This window comes from Phascolarctos cinereus, unplaced genomic scaffold (assembly GCF_003287225.1).
Source record: "Phascolarctos cinereus isolate Bilbo 61053 unplaced genomic scaffold, phaCin_HiC Scaffold_4;HRSCAF=312, whole genome shotgun sequence".
NCBI lineage: Eukaryota > Metazoa > Chordata > Mammalia > Diprotodontia > Phascolarctidae > Phascolarctos > Phascolarctos cinereus.
In genome coordinates this window covers 461,506,088-461,527,088 of record NW_027555847.1, presented here as the reverse complement: position 1 = coordinate 461,527,088, position 21,001 = coordinate 461,506,088, and the positions used below count along the sequence as shown (strand labels likewise).

Below are 21,001 nucleotides of genomic sequence, written 5' to 3'. Positions count from 1 at the left end.
GGATCATAGAAAGGGATCTGCAACCATCTACTTTCAACTTTCATTTTTACTGATGAGGAAATTGAGGCTCAGAGGCTAAGTGCCTTGCCCTGGGTCACACTAGCTAGTAAATACCTGAGGCAGGATTTAAATTCAAATCTTCTTAATTCCAAGTCACAAGTGACAAAACAGGAAGTTAAAGCTGTAGCATTTGTAAAGTACTTAGGACCCATACATAAAGTTCAAGTACTTTACAAATACAGCTTTGATTGCCCATTTTGTCACTTGCCACTTGCAATCAGCAAGACTTGAGTTTGAATCCTGCCTCAGGCAATACAAAATTCTACTCCAGGCAACTGTCTTAACTAAATTTCTCCAATAGTTTAATTTGAATATGGTATTTAGAGACTACACATCCTTTCCTATATTGTTGTATGAAGTTATTTATGTACTACCCTAAAAGTTGCTCCATATCCTATCAAAGAGATTTTGTTTCAAGAGAGCATAACTGAATTATTTTTTTTATATGAATGTACCCTACTTATAATATAATTTGTGGGGATAGGAATAGACAGTACTGAACTGGTCATTTCAAGTTGCTATATGATAGCTAAATTCTCAAAAAGTTGATGTGAGTATAATTTTTGTGACCAAAATAATATTTTCTCATTAATCTCTGTAATTTCAGATATTCTAATCCTCATTTCTAACTATTTTTTATTAGACAAGACAGTGGTCTCCAATATTTAGTTTCCTCGCTTTCTCTCTTCCAAACATTTCTGCTAAATGGATACTATTTTCAAACATATATTTAAGTATATAATAGGAGTTTCATGTTTAAAAAGGAGGCACTCTATTAAATCATTTTTGAAAAGAAAATCTAATCTTTATTTCTTCATGTGGAGTTTCGTTAAAGAGAAAAACTGTCTGGTTAAATCAGTGATATCTTTGAAATGAAAAGAGCCACCGATCAAATAAAGGAGGAACATGAAGCTGGTGTTACATTAATCCTTGTACATTCACAATGAAAGTAATATGACTGCCCACTGGCTAAGGTGATTTTCTAAACTGTAAAAAGGCTTTTATGAAATGGTGAACACTAGGATTCTCATTTTATTTTAGTTCTCTGACAACTGAAATTCCTTCGAATTTTGCCTAATTGTTCACATGAATGTAAAGGCTCCAAATGTCAACCTTTTCTCTATTTCTTGAAAATATTACACATGTAGAAAGGGAAAAAAAGAAAGGAAGGAGGGGGGGAATCTATATGGCATTTATGTCTTGACAAATGATCTAAAAAAGGCGAGTAGATAAGCATATAGGCACTTATCAAGGCAAGTTAAAATTCCCAAAAGTTACTATAACTACAATTTCAGTAAATTATCAAGGCTGAGGAAAGAGTTTGCAAACTTAAATTGTGAAGCATGATGACAAAGTTATAGAGACTCAGCCAGTGCCAAGATTCTTTGTGACAAATTGTACCTACTCAGCCTACCCATTCACCAAATTTCTAAGAAAGGAAAAACAGAAGGATATAAGACTTTCCCTTAAATTCTAACAAAGAAAAACTGTATATTGTTGTTTCTTTGAAGTTCATTATCCCCTCATGGAAATGTGAGTTACATTTAGCCTAAAACATAAACACACTTGACAAAAAAGATTTTAACCTTACAACCTGCATTTATCTACCGAAAAAATAAAAATATTTTACTCTTATACGTAAGACATCAGTCATTGAGTAAACTTATTTTTAAATGGAAATAAACTAAATTACGGTTTGTAAAACTGTCAGGAGGATAGTCTTATGGATGAGTAGATAACCATCTACCTAAGTATCTTTTAAACTACACCTATTTTGAGGGTACTTATGGTTACTGCTATGTCCAGAAGAATGTTGGTAATAGGGAACTGAGCCTGGAGTCAGGAAGATCTGAGTTCAAATCTAGCCTCAGACATGTCCCAGCTGTGTGACCCTGGGCAAGTCATGTAACTTCTGTTTGCCTCAGTTTCCTTAACTGTAAAATGAGGATAACAGCAGCACTTACCCCATAGTGTCGTTGTGAGGATCAAATAAAACATTATTTGTAAAGAGCTTAGCGCAGTGCCTGGCACATAGTTGATGCTAAAGAAATTTTTATTCCCATCCCCTTGCCCTCTCCTATACTTTGATCTCATAAAGTTAAATATGTAACATGAAACTGATTATGCCGTGGAAATCTCAGAAAGATAAATGGAAGGGACTAGAAGCATTTCTATATTCTTTGTTAGTAAAGAAACTACACTAAAAAAGGTTCAGAGTTTAGGTCTGGGGATCACAGCTACTGACCTCCTTTTGGCAATTTATCAAATATTACAAACATTTCACTTTATATTCCTGGATTTTTTCGTAGTGTACTCTCAGACACAACAGACTTTATTTCTGTAATATGTTTGCTCTGACTCCTTTCGTCTGACCCAACAATGAATTACCATTTTCTCTTCTTCAACTTCCCTGTAGAACACACTTCTAATTTTCTCCCCTGTCTCCCAGACTCTGCTCTACTGGTAATCAACCATAACCTGGTAACTTGTTTCTTGCTTACAGGTTTTATTTTGAGGATCTCGCTCAAATAGAAATTATGGATAACAATTAGAAGTAGCCCTGAATTACACTGTAGGAATCGCTGTTTGTGAAGGAATTCTCTCTCCTTGCTGATCTCACTAAAATAGTACATAAAGAAGCAGAGTCAAGTTCAAGAAGAAAATCATATGATTTAAAGAGGCTTACCTTCATGATGATGCCTTTTGGCATATGATACAGATTCTCCTTCATGCTGGGCATGGAACTTCTGAATACATCTTCTTACCAAATCCTCCCAGCCTGGTTTCATGGCTGCACGCATCGTGCTAGTATCCAGTGAAGTGATCTTGCCTATACACAAACACACTACGTGTCATCAGTGCAAACCCCTAAAGGAAAATAGTTGTTCTAAAACTATGCGTGAAAATTACATACCCTGGAGATCTTGGCGAGTAGTAAAGCTTTCTGATGAAGGAAGAACTGGCCTTTCCTTCATAGGAACTCTTCTAGCCACACAAATCAAGCAGGAGTGCAAATCTTGGATGAAACAAATATATGCTTCTCATTATTGGTATTTTTTTTGGTGAGACAGATAGATACACTAATGAAAACACAACTATCTAAATCAGTGGTGGAAAAAGTGATAAAAAGCTTATCATTTTCATCTACTAATTTTTTTTTCTTTCCAAAAGAAGGAAGTATTAGGACCTGACTGAGGACTGGGAAGCAGTAAACGGGACAGTCCAGGGTGGGAAATGCAATGTGTCATTGCAAACACAGAGAAAATTAAACATTCTTAAGAACCTGTTTCTTTCCTAAGACAGCCACTCATCCAGAGCCATTTGGCCCAACCCACTTTCCCATCAACTGACTGGATAAATGAAGGGGTAGTGGGGTGGTGGTGTCTAAATCACCCAGCAGAAGCTGAAGCAAGCACTACCCACCTGTCACATAGGTCTATCTAGGTCATACTAAATAACAACAAGGAACTGGAGATTTGGTTCCCTTTCCTTAATGCATCCATCCATGTTTTATATACACAGGCTGGGATAAAGGTCAGGGTCACATGGATAATATATCTGTGGTTAAGTTTCACCTATAAAAATATTAGTAACAAACACATTTTTCAACATGTGGAAAAGTGATTTAAAAAATAATCTTATAGGCTTTACGTACTAAAATTCCATTTTAATGCTGTGATATAAGGGAAGCTAGAAGAAAAGGGAAAATGAGAAAATTCTGTTAAGTTTTTCTTAGCATATATATTATCTTTAGATTATTAGGATAGAAAAACAATACAACGTACATAAACACACATACACAATATAGGCTGCCTATAACATTTTGCCCTACCTTCTCCTTCTTCCTTGATGGACTTTGGTTGAGAAACAGCAAAGCACTGCATAGTTTCATATTTCTGATGTGCTTCTTGGCTATCATGACTTTCTTCTTCAGAATCAGTAAGAGGTTTTACTAGCATCCGACAATTAAAGGTATGGCTGTTTCGTCTAGGAGCTTCATTAGACCAAGGTCCCCCATTAACTAACAGGAACAAAAAACAAAGCCAAACAAAACACCAGTGTTTTAAAAGTTGCTAATATCAGATTCACAAATATTCAGTTATTTAATTAGTAAAATAAATGTTAAAATGAATTCATAAAGATAGTCCTTTCAAAGTGTCTACACTAACACCTTCCCTCCTTCCTCCTGTGTGGAAAGCCACACAGTTTTTCTTGGGTTCTTCTCTAATTCTCCATTCCAACTTTCATGTCATTACAGGCTTCCATCACTTCTTGCCTAGAGTCCTATAACAGCTTCCTGACATGTATCTCTGGCTCTTGGTCTTCCCTCACTGCTCCAATCTATCTTTTATAGAGAATGGCCAGACAAATTTTCCTTAACAATATTAATTTTGCCATTCTTCCCCTCAAGAACTTCTACTGCCTGCTAACACCTATTCATGAAATATGGACTTTGTACAACAGGAGCCACTGTTGTTTGTGAAACAGAGGAAAGTGAAGTCCTTATTTCTCAACTGTCTAGTATAAAGGCACCACTAAAAGTCCGGTCTCCCATTATCTCCGCCCACATGCATCTGAATATTTATTCCTTTACTTCTACTTGTTCTCACGTAAAATGTTTTCTTTTGCTCATCACTAGGTCATAATCACCTCTCTATTCTCTGAACTTAAAAACCATACACATAATCTCTACAAAATGACTGAACATTTGCTCTTCTACATTTCTCTAGGTATTCTTGTTCCTACCCTTCAATCAGCCCAGCACAGTCTGGGCATAGAGTAGGTATATAACAATTTATGCGATCAACAGACTGAACAAATATTATAGTTCTCACTATCATAATTTCAAAACCCAACCTGATATGCTAGGATTTGTCCAAAATTATACAGCTAATTAATGGCCGAGCTAAACCTTAGAGCCCAGGTGTCCTTATAGCTAGTCTTATGCATTTCCTACTATTTTTTGTTCTGAGAAATAGAAACATCAGCAAGACAATGAGATTCCATAATCAAACTAGAAAAGAAAATACTTTCGGATCATTTGCTACAAAACACTTAAATAAGCAGCTGTGTGAGGTGACCCAAATGTTAAAACCATTGCTACTGTTTTAAAGAGAAATAATAAAGGAACCAAGGCCCTAGGAAGAGCATGAATAAATACTAAGCTAAGCTAGGGGAAATTATTTTTTAATTTGCATAAGAAACCATTTTTAGTGTTCTCTATGTAGATATTTGTTGAGTTCTTGTTACTGTAAGCACTGAAGAGCTTGTGTATGTATCAGGGTTATAAAGATGGATCAGAGGGGAGAGAAAGAAGAGTTCTGGACAGCCTACTGCATCATTGAAGATTTAAAAAGCTACAGGAAAAAGCAAGATTTATTACTGGGAGGGCTTTTATTTTTTAGAGGGGAGTGGGCAAGTAGTGAAAGTAATACTAAAAATAAGTGCAGTGTTCATACTATTATATTAAATTTAAAAAATAAGCTAAGTCATAGAAATTTACAGTTTTATATACAACCCTCTTCTGTGTTATTTTCATTTTAAAAAAAGAAGCAAGAATAGCTTGAAAGAAACATTACAAGGATGAATTAATATGCTTAAGTCCTGAGATAAATTCAAGAAATAATTGTAGATACCTAAAACTATTACTTATTAGAAACTAGCAAGCTTAATTCCCTATCCAATTATTAAAAGAGAGATAGAACTTCACTGAAATACATGTGTTTATTACAATATTTATTTCAGTCACAATGAGCAAACGGCTATGATACAAATGAAATCCTAACAAATTGAGAAATTGAAAAGGAATTTCTTTGTACATGCTATAGCAACCAAAAAGACCAAATGAAATAAACAGCTTAAAGAAAAACCCCAAATAGCAGCATTTGAAAACTCAGGAGTCTCGACCTTATTCTATCCTAAAATAGGCACTACTTTTGAAGCTGTGAATAAGTTGTTAGCATCACCAGTCTAGATGAAAAGGAAAAAAAAAGTTGGACCAATAATGCTGTCATTTTGCAGCCATGCTATGTAGCACTCACTTTTAAATATAGCCTTTTATAATCCTGTATCTACTGAAAAGCAGCTTAGAAAGAATAGTAAAATGAATCACAAAACGATAGAGAGTAGAATGAGGCAAGCGAAGTAATATTCTGGGTGCTCAAAAAGAACTGAGAGAGCTAAGATCAAACAATTTGTTTAAGATTATAGGGTTCATAGTAAATAATCATGCATTGCCTCTTAAGACCCTATTTTAAAATAAGACAAACATACAGTTATATGCAAGGTTCAAATAAGAGTAGGATTTCAGATTTAACTCTTGAGCCCCAATCTCTTTTTGACGACTTTAAAGTAGACAAAGGGTGGGCAGAAAATGCCCCATTAGCTACTAGCCCCAAAGGATGAGCAATTTGATGATAAACTCACCTCCCCAAAAACCCCCAAACAAAAAAAAACAACCAACCCATTAATTCCCTAACAATACACATGAACATTATTGTGAGTACATCAAAATGTTCTGATGAATTCTCAATGAAGTAGTTGTTGTTCAGTTGTGTGACAAAGTCCATGGGGTTTTCTTGGCAAAGTTATCATTAGGGTGGTTAGCCATTTCCTTCTCCAGTGTGTGTCCATTTTATAGATGATGAACTGAGGCAAATAGGGGTTAAGTGACTTGCACAGCATCACACAGCTAGCGTCTGCATCTGAACTCGGGTCTTTCTGACTCCAGGCCTAGTGCTCTATCCACTGTACTACCTAGCTACCCCAAACAAACACACTACTATTCTTTCTAAATTACAACATATGGAACATGCCTGGAGATTTTTTTTAAGAGCTAAAGCATATACTTTAAGTGCAATCATTTCTATGATTATTCTTTTACAAATTGCCATTGCAAATATTTCTATTAAACCCAGTCAATAAAGAAAACGGGGGGAAAAAAAAGATAGACTTTACCTAAAGACTTTGGTAGCAGGTTTTTTACAAATTCCGCGTGGTCCCCTACATGCAGGATGCTGTATACACTTGTGTTCATCAGCTCTTCTTGGTTATACCTTAGGTATTGTGTAACATTTTCAGAAACAAATACAACATTACCTTCCAGGTTCACTACAAAGAAGAAGCCATCAAGGGCCTACAAGAGAAAGGACTAATCGTTAATTTAAAAAATGCATTGTAAACTCACATGCACTTGTTAAGAAACGTACAACGACTTGCTCTTCAAGTTAAATACTCAATTCATACTTTCATAGAAGAGGTACATTTCCTTTAATTATCCTCCTGGACCCCTAATTTTCATTAAGTCATATGGAACCAATTAACACAGTTTTACTAGTTGAAGCATACAGATTCCACTAAAAAAACCCCACTAAAATAGGAGAGGAATTAACTGAGGCTCTTCTTTTTCTGGGCTATATGATTAACATTAATTTTTCTAATCTTCCACAAAATGGAGAATGTCAGCTTCACAGATGTATGTTTTTTTTATGACTCATGTATTTCCAAGAGCAACAAATAATTCACCCATTTCCAAACATATAAAACGGTTTTTTTTTTTACAGTCTTCATATGCTCCATAGTTTGAAAAATATTCACAATGAATTATAGTAACAAGTGGTTGGAAAATTTATTACCATGTTTGTAGGAGATTTTTTCTTTTTTTGCTGGGTATTGGTACTTTGAGTTACAGCAAACTACTCAACATGGAGAATATTAACACAGTTGTGAGCAACATTGTCTAAACATGCTATGAATCCTAGTGTGCCTAATAATTATGTTCCCCTAGGTTTGGGAACTGAGTAGCTTTGTAATAATTCCTTGTTACTTAGAGTGGATCTATAGGGAAATAGTATATGGAAGATAGGAATGGCAATTCAGCTTGCTACATTTCAGAGTAGCCAAAAGAGAAGCAAGAGACTTAATAAACAGAATGTCTTTATGTGTGATATGGAGGATAAGGAAGGTACAGAGAGGAAAACCAGCTAGTAGTCATATACCAAGTGTCCTTTTCATACTTGTTGCTACTGACATCTATTTTGCACAATTAAAATTCTGTAGTTTACTTTTGAAAGCATGTGTTACTTCTTATAGCTTCTGTACAATGGTTGAGAGAAAGAAACCGTTTTATTTCCTGAAACAGTATGTGTTTTTTAAAAGCTCACTAAGATACTCTCCTAAGAAAAAACAGCTGACATTCAGTTTTGTTGCTTAGCAACAATAATGCTAATGATGCAAGCATGATTGTGCATCTATGCCTGGGAATAGCTCACCAAGAACAAGCCTTTTCTCTGTTCAATTTATGACACAGAAACAGGGGAAAAGATTTAAATTTAAACCATAACTCACTGGAGTCAAGCATTAGCTTTAAACTTACTCTGCATGGAACCCCTGCCATAAGAGGTGCTTGGTGAAATTCTCAGAAGACTGTTGTAAAACAGCAAAAAATAAGTAAATAAAATAAAAAATAAATTTAGAAAAGATAAAATTGGCTTGATTTTATATGATAATAGAAATCACAATCTTGAAATCTGATTTAATTAATGAACCAAACTCTAATAAGACTTGACTTATGGTCAGTCCACCAATTAAGAAAAAACCATTATTAAACACCTACTATGGGTAAGATACTGGTAATAAAGATACCAAAAAATGAAAATGATCACTTCTCCCAAGGGACTTAACATTTTATTGGAAGAGACATGCATACATAAAAACGTATATAAACTAATAAAAAATAAAAGGTAATCTTGTACATGGTAATGAGGGAGGTAGTAGAAATTGGGTGAACAGGAAAGTCTTAATGTAGAAGGTGGTGCTTGACCTTCACCTTGAAGGAAGAGATGAATTCTATGAGGTAGAAGTGAGTAAAGAGCTCTCACTCTACTCATGTGGGATAGGCAGTAAGCAAAGGCACACAAAATGGGTTACTGTTGGTGATGAAAAGAGAAAAGGCCAATTTGGCAGATCACACTCTCAGGAAAGTAGTAATCTGTCACGAGGATGGAAAAACAGGTTGGGAATACATTGTAAGGGGCTTTAAAAGATAAAAGAGACTACTTTATATTTGATTTTAGAGGCAATAGGGAGAATCACTGGAGTGTATTAAGAAAGGGAGTGAAATGGTCAGCTTTATACTTAATACTTTGGAAGCTCTGTGAAGGATGGACTGAGTGGAGAGGGACATGAATGAGGTTGGGAGACCAATTTGGAGGTTGCTGCTACAGCGTAGGTAAGAAGTGATGAGGGCCTGAAATCAGTTGATTGCTACGACAGGAGAGAGGAGAGAAAGGAGCTCAATGCAATGGAAGGTACTGGATGTTTAAATGGCAACACCTGACCAGACTTTAAATGTGGGTGAGGTGAATGAGAACTGAGGAGAACATCAAGTTATGAACCTGGGAAACCAGAAGTTTATATAATGTTTATATAAAGCTAGGAAATTGGTGGTGCTCTCAGAAAAAAAATATAGATTCAGAAGATGGGCGGGTTTGGTGGGAAAGATAATGAATCTATGTTGGACCTAGAAAGTTTAAGAGATCTCCAGAACAACTAGTTTGAAATGTCAACAGGCAGTTGGCAATGTGAGACTGATGCTCAGAGGAAAGGTTTCTCCTTTTCTCAGGACGAAAATGTCTTTAATTTGTTTAAAGAATGTGGTAATATATCAGATTGCTTGCAGTCTTAGGGAGCTGGAGGGGAGGGAGGGAGAAAAATGTGGAACTCAAAATCTCATAAAAAATGAATATTTAAAACTACCTTTGCATATAATTGGAAAAAATAAAATACTATTAAAAAAAGAACGTGGTAAATAGTAAACTATTCTCTCAAAAAAATTAAAGCTGCAGGGAAAGCTCTAAACAATGACAGTCAAGACCTGGCAATTTATTATAATTTTAAAAAACACTTTATACAACATAGAAACATCTCCAAAGCTAGTTAACTCATCTTTGCAGTACTGTTTTATGCCCACCAGCTACATAGTAATTATAAGCTGCTAGGCAGATACAAAAATGGCAATGAAGAGATTAACAAAGAAGGTTAGGATAATTTTGCTCATGCACTGCTTCTGTAGGCAAGGGAAAGGGGGTTCAAGGATTTATTTTTTCCCCCTTCCTATAAATCACTCTAAGATACTGCTTCCGAGAAATATGCTTCACAAGAAAAAAATGAATAGATCTATCATAAAAATTATTTCCTCATGGATTTTAGGCCAAGTTGTGACTGTTTTAACTATGATCTTGAAATTCTTGATCTGTCAAATGAGGGGACTGGATATGATACTCAAATTCTCTGATTTTGTTTCCAAACAATATAATAATCTAATCTATTTAATTGCTAAAAATGAAAATCATTATATAAACAGACTGGAAAAATAAGGGTGCCGTGGAAAATTTTATCTGCATATCAAATAAATTAAACATGTATGTTTTCTTGAACCTTGGCAAAATTTATCTTATCTATCCAAATCTCTATTTCCAAAATGATTCATTCTGGTCTTCTATTTCAGACACTTGTATTTTTTTCATCCCTTCACGGACGGCCTGCATTTCAAGTAGATTTTAATTCTGGAGAAGGTAACCCAACATAACACTTACTAGATGTGTGACTTGGAGCCAAGTCACTTAAAACTTCAATTGCCTCATCTCCCCCCACCCCACCCCCAAAAGAAAAGGTAACCCAAAGCTACTAGAAGGCTAACTAATGTTATACTAGTTAATATGATAGGGAAGATGATGTGTTAGGATTTACAGAAAGGAATTTTAACTAAACAACCCTAATGTTAACAAAGATTAGGCAGTTGAGACCAAATACTGTTTTGATAATTCTTATCTAAGGTTTTCTATGTCTTGGTATTTTATTCTTGATCTTTTTATGATATCTTCAAAAGTTAAAATTTTTGGAGTAGACATGAACATAATGCTTTGCTTTAATACCTTTTTCCCCACTAAGGATATCCACACATGAGTATAATAAAATATATAATATATAGAAAATGCAAGACAATCACAGAAAACTTTAATCAAAATGCTCTCTACCCACCGCAGTTAACATAAAATCATATTGAACGAAGAATTCCAAAACAAATGTTAATTTGGTGCTTCTATGAAAACCAAACAATCTACAGCCTATAATACAGCACAAGTCCAAAAGAATAAACAAAAAAAGAAAACCAAAAAACCTCACCAAACCACACACCATAACTCAGTGCTTCTACTGTTGTGGTGTCTATGTCTGCTGGTTTTAGTTTTTGTTTTTTAGAGGGTGATGGGGTTTGGGGGCAGGGACTTTGGACTAAGAATCCATTAACTATGAGCTCATGAATATGGGGAAGCTCCCAATGTGGAAAATCCCTCCACAAACACAGATTAGCAATCATATCTCATTTGTAACTCACAGTCTTACTAAACATTTAGTTATGTTAGAGACGAGATTTGAACTGGGTCTTTCTAACTTCCAGGACAGCCCTCTATTCACTATATTCAGCTGTTCCTGAAGTATGAACAGGGTACTGAGATTTGGGGGTCCATGCGGTCAGAAATATTTTCATATTACCCCTGAGATATTTTAATTTCTAATATGGTAAATAATGATAACTATAATCCACATTAACATAAGTTCTCTGAGGAGTCCTCAATAATTTGTAGGATGACGAAGGGGTCCTAAAACAAAAAAGTTTGAGAGCTGTGGAACTACTTCATACTGCTCTTCAATTTGCTTTAAACAATTTGCTTTAAAAATGAAGAACTAGGGGTGGCACAGTGGATAGAGCTTCAGCCTAGGAGTCAGGAGGACCTGAGTTCAAGCCTGGCCTCAAACACTTGACACTTACTAGCTGTGTGACCCTGGGCAAGTCACTTAACTCCAACTGCCTCACCAAAAAGCAAAACAAAAAAACAAAAAAACAGAAAGAGCTTCACCTCCCCCTCCAAACTTTTTTTAAAAATAGATTTGTGTACTACTAGAAATAGGCCAGTATATCCAAGGTCTCAAAAGTACAAAGTTTTTACTAAATGACAAAAGAAAGTTAAGTGTATACATTTTACTTCAGTTCTTTTCACGCGGAAATTAAATTTAGCAACATGACCTTCAAGTTATTAAAAAACAGAAACAAAATTTGTAAATTTTACCTCAAGCATCATTGGCCCAAGCGCATCCTTGTCAATAACACTTTGACCTGTAGATGAAACATCTGACTTCTGCACTTCATCTACATTGGCAGCTGCTGCTTTCTCTGCAATAAACATAAGAGTGAATTAAATGACAATACTCTTTCAAGGATAAAATGACACAGGAATATTTTATTTAATGATTTTGCAAATCTCTTGTGGATCTGGACAATTATTTAAAAAAAAAAAAGCACATCATCACCATCATCGAACTGGGACAAGTGTACCAGAAGTGGAGCTAGTGCATTAACTTTTCACCTCTGGACTATGGTACTTAAATCCCATTTTAGGCCACAGATAAAATGAGTTTGGAGGTTTCAACCTAGTTAGTTCCTCCTAGGAATCTTTTTAGATCGCAAAAATACTATCCATTCTGACACAATTAGTCTTTACTCAAGAGGCACCTCAACTGGAGATGCGCTGTTTAGAAGTGAACAGTACTTGCCTGGGTACATAAGGTCACATTTAAACGGCAAGAAAGTTCTACACCTTGGTTTCTATGGTAATTTAGGAATGATAAGTGACCTGTACATAACTCACATACTAGTTATCATTTGAAAATGCTATGTTCCTTTCCTATTTTTAGTCACATTGAGAACAACCCGGAAGGGATGTGATCCCTTATGACATACCCAAGTCCCTAATGATTTCTAGCAGAAGGAAGAGGGGTCTGACTTTTGTCATTTCCAAGCATTTGAAGAATTCTGTGTCACTACTGCTATCTCATGGAAAAGTGCATCTTTCTTAGGTCCCTAAATGGGAGTTAGTATGGAAAAAAAAGGTAATCTTTTCCCTTCTTTATCTGAAAATTTTTTTTATTTAAAAAAACAACATTCATACAGTCATTGTGGTTATTCACCAGGTACATATTAGACAGCAACTATATGTGAGGCCCTGAGCTAGAAACCGGGGGTGAAAAGATAAAGATGAAACAGTCTTAACTCTCAAGAGTCCTTATATTTACATATGTAAACAGAGAAGTAAATACAAAATTGGGGGTGGAGGGGAAAAGAGAGCAATAGCAACAAGGCGAAAGAATCATAAAAGCCCTTGCCTAGAAAGGGTCTCCTGAACCAAGGAAGCTTGGTATTCCAAAAGAGACACAAAGAGGGAAAACAGGTAGGTCATTTTGACAAGAATATAGATTTATATTGTTAAGGGCCTACCTGAGGAATTTATAATTGATCCTTGAGGCAAAGGGAGCCACAGAAAGTTCTTAAGTAATAGGCTGACATAATCAGAACTTTGCTTTAAGAATATCAATGCAGAGGTTGTGTAGAAAATAGATTATATTGTGGACTGGAAGTGATGAGATCCACTGAGAAGTTTCTGTAATAGTTGAGAGGTCATGAAGGTATGAACTAGGGTGGTGACTGTGTAAGTAAAGAAAAGGAGACAGATGTGAGAAAGCTGAAAAGACCCAATGAGGGATTGAATATGGAAGAGGTGGCTGATGGAGGTATGGGGGGAATGGTCTAAAATGATTTTGAGGTTCAGAACCTGGGTAACCAGAAGGGTTGTGGTACCCCTGAAAGAGATAAGGAAGTTATGGGTAAGGGTGTGTTTAGGAGGCAAGTGCCACTTAGATGCCTCTAATAGAAAGGGATGGTCTGAACCAAAGCAGAATGAAGAGAATATAACCAGAAGAACAAATTATACAATAACTTTGAATACAAAGTAGTTCAATACAAGGAAGTTTGAAAGGGAAGGCATTAGTAGTTGAGGGGACTCAGGAAAGGTGCCAAGTCAAGATGCATTTATTAAGAACCTACTCTATACCAGGCACTATGTGCTACAGATAGACAGAAATGAAGCCAGAGTTTAAAATTTTTTTGTCAACTGAGAGAACACTAGAGGAAAAAACTGGAAAAGAAATGAGAGCTATGGAAGAATTGGAAAGAGTCTGGCACAAGAAGTATAGAATCTTGCTCAAACAACAAACTTCTTGAAAAGAGAATGGATAAAAGAGAAGTCAGTGACTCCATGTGATAAGTACCAAAAACAATGTCAAAAGGCTAGGGAAAAAAAAGAAAAGAAAATGTGAGGTGTCTCACAGCAAAAGCAACTAACCAGAAAACATATCAAGGAGAAAACAATTAAGAATTATTTGAATACCTAAACACCATGACCAAAATATGACCCCACATTTCATATTTCAAAAATCTTGGAAGAAAATTTCACAAAGTTCTTGGAAGCAGGGAGCAAAGTAGAAAAAAAAAAGAATCTACTGGTCATCTTCTGAAAGAAATCCCTAAGAGAAAACTTCCAGGAATGTTATAACCAAAATCCAGAGCTTCCAGGTCAAAGAAAAGATACTTGAGCAATCAGAAAGAAAGAATACAAGTACCAAGAGCCACAGCTAGGATTCACATGTTAAGATTTAATGGCCACCACTACATTAAGTCAACAAAAATGAACAATGATAAATGGCTAAATAAGGATAAATTGCTTACAATCTAACATGTGAAGATAATACATTTGTCCACCCTGAACCTTATCATCATCAGGGGAGAGAGGGAGTCTAATTAGACAGAAAATCTGGGTGTGGCTATGTTACACTGTGATGGCCATAAGAGAGAAGAATGGGAAAGTGTAAGAAGAATGAACTAGCAGGGGAAGGGGAAAATTAGCCTATAAAATAAGGGTGGGAAGGGGAGGGCTAATACTTGAATGTCACTTTCATCTGAATTGTTCAAAGAAGGGAAGAGTATGCATATACTCATCTGTGTACAAAAATACATCTCACTCAACAGGAAAATGGGAGAAAGGGGAATTAGTAGGAATGTAGTTTTAAGGGATAAATTATTCTTAAGCAAAACAAACTTTAAAGATGTATAAATATTGATAGTTCTTTTTTTGGGGTGGCAAAGAACAGGAATGTGTGCCTATAAACTGGGTAATGGTCAAAACAAATTATGGTATATAAATGTGATGGAGTATTATTGCATTATAAGGAATTATGAAGAAGATGGTTTCAGATATACCTGGGAGATTTATATGAACTGACAGAGTGAAGTGACCAGAACCAGGAGAACAATATATACAATGACAATATGGGAAAGGCAAACAACTTTCACAATTCCAGAGGACTAATAATGAAACATGCTACCCAGTTCCAGAAAGAGGTGTGAAAGATTCAGAATGTAGAATGAGATACACACAGAAAGCTCATGTTGAAATTTGTTCTGTTTGACTATACATGTTTTGTTTGTATACACACACACACACGTTTGTAACAGTGGTTTTCTTTTCCTTTTGTTCTCAATCGAAAGGGAAGGAGGTTTGGGTGGGGAAGGGAGAAGTCTGGTTCTCTCTCTTTCTGCTGGTTGATTCAGGTGAGTATGTGTTTATACACACACACACACACACACACACTCACTCTGACCAACATTATTTCAGTAAAAACAAATTGTAAACAATTGAAAATGCTGTAAAATAGTAATTTATGTTTGATAAAGCTATATGTATAGTTTTTCCAAGTCTTTAAAATGTTCAAAATATTAAAGTAAACTCACTCCCCAAAATTCACACTCCTAAGAAATGCTTGGTAAATACCCCTTACAAATGTGGTGAAACTAGTATGAAATTTTTATATAAAGCAAGTATTTGTCACTTCCTGTAAAGATGTCTATTCTTTCTACAACAATTATACAAGGCCTATCAGGATTTTAATGAATACTTAAAAGTCTTTTAGAGAATTTAGGAAAGAGTTATAATAATCTGCCCTATGGGATGCCAGACTGAGAAAAGTCAATAATGAATTCCACTCTAATGCTTGCAGTAAGTTTAAATGTTACTGCTGAGAGAAGCAGAATGGTCTAACACGCACAGGTAGTGTGGAATGCCCTGATGTCAGTAATATCAGTGCTTAGTCGTATCTCTCTGCTTCCTGTGTGATCCTGACCAAGTCACTTAACCCAAAGTAATTTTCTAGCAAGTTAGGATTACACAGCCATTGTTGATCTGCACTGGTAGAGATGAAGTTTCCTCCATGAAAGTTTCCTACACCAATGGAGTCATAGGCCTCAATGAAAAAAGTTAACCTTGATGTCAAAGTAGGATGCTATTTATCTTAATCTGACATTATTCTACAATTTATAATCATTCTATCTGCAATATCTTCCTCTAGTATTACATTTCTTTTAGATTTTTTTTAATCTGAATTTTTCTTAGGCACTGGTCAGATTTTTATGACCTCATATCATGCCATTATTAAAACTAATAAGCCTATGAGTTAATATTCTATAAATTCATAATTACAATAATATTAAAAGATCTCCATACATAGACCACTAAATTTTCACAAAAATAATGCTATGAATACAGAGTATTGTCCTACTCACTTGTGTTCATCAGGTTTTACATAACATAACATTTACATAACAAATTCTAGTTGTAAATACAACTTGTTACAAGCAATATCATTAGTATCAACTTTGAGCCCTTTGTTTTCCCTTTCTCCCCAGGGGAGAGATTGGTAGATCATGTGAATTAATGGGGTCCAGTGAAATTTATTCAGTTTATAAGGTCTAAAATGAACAGCCTTTATATACAGCCTGGACTGGAAGGTTAGAGAAATATATGGAAGGAAGTCCAGGGTCCCCAAAAATAGATCAGGATCTATAATACTTCAATTGAACAGGTACTGAGAGAGGCACTATAGGCCTGACTGAAAAGCAACCAGAGCACATAGGCATGCAATACAGAAAATGTTGTTATTCTATGGTTGTTTTTTTAAAAAATCAGAACAATGAAACTTCAAGTATCTAAGGTATTGTTTGTTCTAATCCCTTCATTCTATAGATTAAAAAACTAAGGCCCAAGTGATATGAGTGACTTTCCAAGGGCACAGAAACACACAGCTCTTCCTCTGCAACATTGTGAGGGAAGGGACAACAATCAGCAGCTTTTAGTCACAATGGAAACAAATTTAGTTACTACTCAGAAAATGGGAAATCAACTTCCACGATTAAGATTCCAATATTATTTGTTGATATGTAAATATATTCTTGTTGTGTTACCCAATATTGATATTGACCATTTTTGAACTGTTCTATCACATTCTTTTTTTTCCTATCACATTCTTTTAAAGAATCATATTCTTATATATGAAAAAATGTTGTGTTACCCAATATTGATATTGACCATTTTTGAACTGTTCTATCACATTCTTTTTTTTCTTATCACATTCTTTTAAAGAATCATATTCTTATATATGAAAAAATGTGTACCTTTGTAAACTTCATTTTTTAAATGACATAATCATTTTAACTCTCCCTCATTTCTAATATTCAATTAGCTAACAAATTTTACTGCTTCTACCATTGTTAACATCTTTCACAGTTATCCTTGTTTCTTTTATTCATACTGCCATCATCCAAGGTTCATACCCTCTTTCCTGAAATGCTACAATAATCTTACAACAGATTTCTCATTCCCACCTACAAATCACTGTCAGATTAATCTCCCTAAGGCACAAATCTGATCAAATCATTGCCTGGATCAAAAGTCAGCTACTAATTGACTCATGAATTCTCAACTCTTTGGTTTGGCATTCACAACCTGCCATAACTCTTAGATACCAAAATTTTAGGTTCCAATCTACTCATCTTCAATATTCACATCCAATGCTTGAACCAAACAAGTCTATTTGTGGTCCCCTGAACACATTCTGCATTTTGCTCATGCTTACTGCCAGAGATACTGTCTCCATATTTTCCACTAATTGAAATGCTATCCCATGCTTTAATGCCTACTTCAAAAGCTATCTTTTCTAGGTTCTACCCTCTAATGAATTTTTATCAATCAATTAATAAGCATTTAAGTGTCCACCATATGCCAGGTATTATTTTAGGTGCTTAAATACAAAGACAAAAAATGAAATAATCTCTCCTCTGAAAAAGTTTACATTCAACTTAGAGAAAACATGTATCCTAAGTATGTATAGGTTACATATGAAATAATTTTGTGTGGGAGGTCAGGAGGAGTTTGAAGTAGAGTAGGGAGTAAGAGGAGACTTATGTAGAAAGTGGTACCTGAGTTGCATTTTGAAAGAAAAAAGAAATTCCAGGAAGGAGGTAAGAGGGAATCAATTCCAGTCTTGTGGGACAGTCAGCACAAATGCATAGAGTTGAGAGAAAAGTCCTATATGAGGAACAGCAAGTAATAATAAAACAACAGTGTGTGCGTGTGCATGTGTGATTTATTATGTGCAAGGCACTGCATTAAGCATTTTACAAATGTCTCAGCTAGGCAGTGCAGTGGATAGAACACTGGCCCTGAAGTCAGGAGGACCTGAGTTCAAATTCAGCCTTAGACACATGTAACACTTACTAGTTGTGTGACTTTGGGCAAGTCACTTAACTCCAATTGTCTCACCAAAAAATAAAACACAAAACCAAAACCAAAACAAGAACAACAAAAAAACCCAAAACTTCTCACTTGATCCTTATAACCCTGCTTTTATGACCCCGATTTTGCAGATGAAGAATGTGAGACAAATAGAGGTTAAGCGACTTGTCACACAGCTAGTACCAGAGGCTGGATAAGAACTAATCATCTTCCTGAGTTCAGGCCTGTTGCTCTCACCATTGCACCACCTCACTGTCCCACAGCAGTTGCTTCCTTTACATTGTACTTCTCACACTTTACTTTGTACTTACTTACACACATATTTTATTTACCCTTGACTGAAAATTCCTTGAAGGTAGTGAGCACATTTTCATCATAACCTTTGAATCCATGAATGAACCTTGCAGCATATCTGAGTGTCTTACATACAGCAACTAATCAAAAGATGTTCATATACTCAATCAGAGATGTAGAGCAGCACAATGTGTAGAAAGCTGTTCTGGGAGCCAGAAGATCTGGGTTCAAACCCAGATTTAGATACTTAGATGTCCCAGGCAGGTCCCTTGTCTTTGTTGAGCATCATGAGTTTTCTCAACTTTAAAATGTTAATTCTAATAGCATGTCTCGGTGTTGCTGTAAGAAGCACATGAGACAACGTAAAGTGATTTGTATATTATAGTAGCGCTACAAAAATGTCAACTATTCTTGTCATGAACAGCCCCTTTCAAATACTCCATGCCCCAGTCGAATAAGATAATTCACCATCCAACACACACTTTCCATGATATTAAGTAGTGAACACTAATAGTTAATGATATTCCTTATGCCTGGTATGCCCTTCCTTTCATTTTTTCTGCCTGCTGAATTCCTTTAGAAAGGGATAGAAACCATGCTGTCTAAAAAAAATAAGGATATTTAGGTTAAATATTTAAAAAAAACCCCTTCAAATAGTTATAGTGCATTCATGATCAGGTAAAAGTTCAAGTCTGGATTCTGCAACTATATAATGACTTTGCCCACTCAGATTTCATATGGCATGTGGTATGCATATCTCCTATAATGTTGAACATTATTGTGTATTTTATTTGTACATGTCTATCTCCTATTTAGGCTTGCATTTTCCATTTTACCTAAAATTTCTTTTTCCTTCATTATTAAGTATAGTGTTCTACAAAGAATAAGAGCACCAACCTATCCTGAATGTTTATTGAATTTGGACCACACAACTCAATCCCTTCATTTTCTGGTGAAAAAACTAGAAAGTGACTTTCTTAAGGGGACATAATAGATTTGGTAGAAGAAACCGGATTAACATTAAAAAAAGGTTATAAACAGATAAGGGAAATAAATGAGTATAAATCAATGTCTCTAATAAGCACTAAATCCTAACCAATGGAAAGATGGATGTGATTAAACTGAGTAAAAATCTGGGCCTAAGGACCAAGAATTGAAATGAGATAACACTTTGGAACTTTTAAGACACATGTTATGTTATAGCCATTACAAAAATGATTTACAACAATAAAACAAGATTTGCCTTGCTACAATTTCCTATTAGTAAATACTAAAGAGGAACAGAATAGCTTAAAAAAACTAAACAAACCCAAGACCAATGAAAGACCAGCTTATCTCAATCCAGATAAACAAGCCAACATATTTGCATATTTTTGAAATGAGGAATTTTTAGAATAGTAAATGAAAGTTTGATCAAATCTTCCATCAACAATTATTTACTGAGGCCCTGGCTTACTGTTTACTATGTGTAAGGTCTACTCTGCATATCAGTATGGACTAAGAGCAGGTTTCAAATAAGTGAAATTTGAACTCAATCTTGAAGAATGGGAGAGAACGTCTGGAGTACGTTTCAAAAAAATTCACTAAGCCTTTATTATGTGCAGCCTACGCTAAATATTGGGACACAAATACAAACAAGCCAGACAGCCACCAACCTCAAGGAGCTTATGTTATATAGAGAAAGAAAAAACATAAATAAATGTAAGATAATGGGGGGGCAGGAGCTTGGGAAATAAGGAAAGGATTCATGTAGTTTGAAGGAAAGCAGAAATTAACAGAGGTGAGGAGGGAGTGAGTACCTTCCAGGTGGACAATACAGTGCACAGGTTGGGGATAGAGGGTTGTGTATAGATAACAGCAAGAAAGCCAGGAGAACTAGAATGGAGAACTTTAAATGCCAAATAGGGGAGATTGTACTTGGCACTAGAAGCAATAGGAAGTCACTTGAGTTTACTGAGCAGGGAGGGACTCTTGGGTAAAATCCCTTCCATAGCTGTCTGCATAATGGATCAAAGAGGAAGAGGCTCGAGGCAAGAGAGGCCAATTAGGTGAGAGGAAAGGAGGGCCTGACCTAGAGTGACAGTTGTACAAGTGGAGAGGAGACAGTGAGAGATGTCAGAGGTAAAAAC

General features: G+C 35.5%; 1 protein-coding gene across 1 annotated transcript in view; it reads right to left on the bottom strand.

Annotated features, from left to right (window-relative positions):
• Window positions 1–21,001, bottom strand: part of NCOA2 (nuclear receptor coactivator 2) — a 302,914-nt gene that overhangs the window by 62,800 nt on the left and 219,113 nt on the right. The window contains 5 exon segments of the mRNA XM_021002193.2: window positions 2,747–2,890; window positions 2,975–3,076; window positions 3,893–4,081; window positions 7,018–7,195; window positions 12,189–12,292. Of these exon segments, the coding sequence (XP_020857852.1) occupies window positions 2,747–2,890; window positions 2,975–3,076; window positions 3,893–4,081; window positions 7,018–7,195; window positions 12,189–12,292 (717 nt within the window).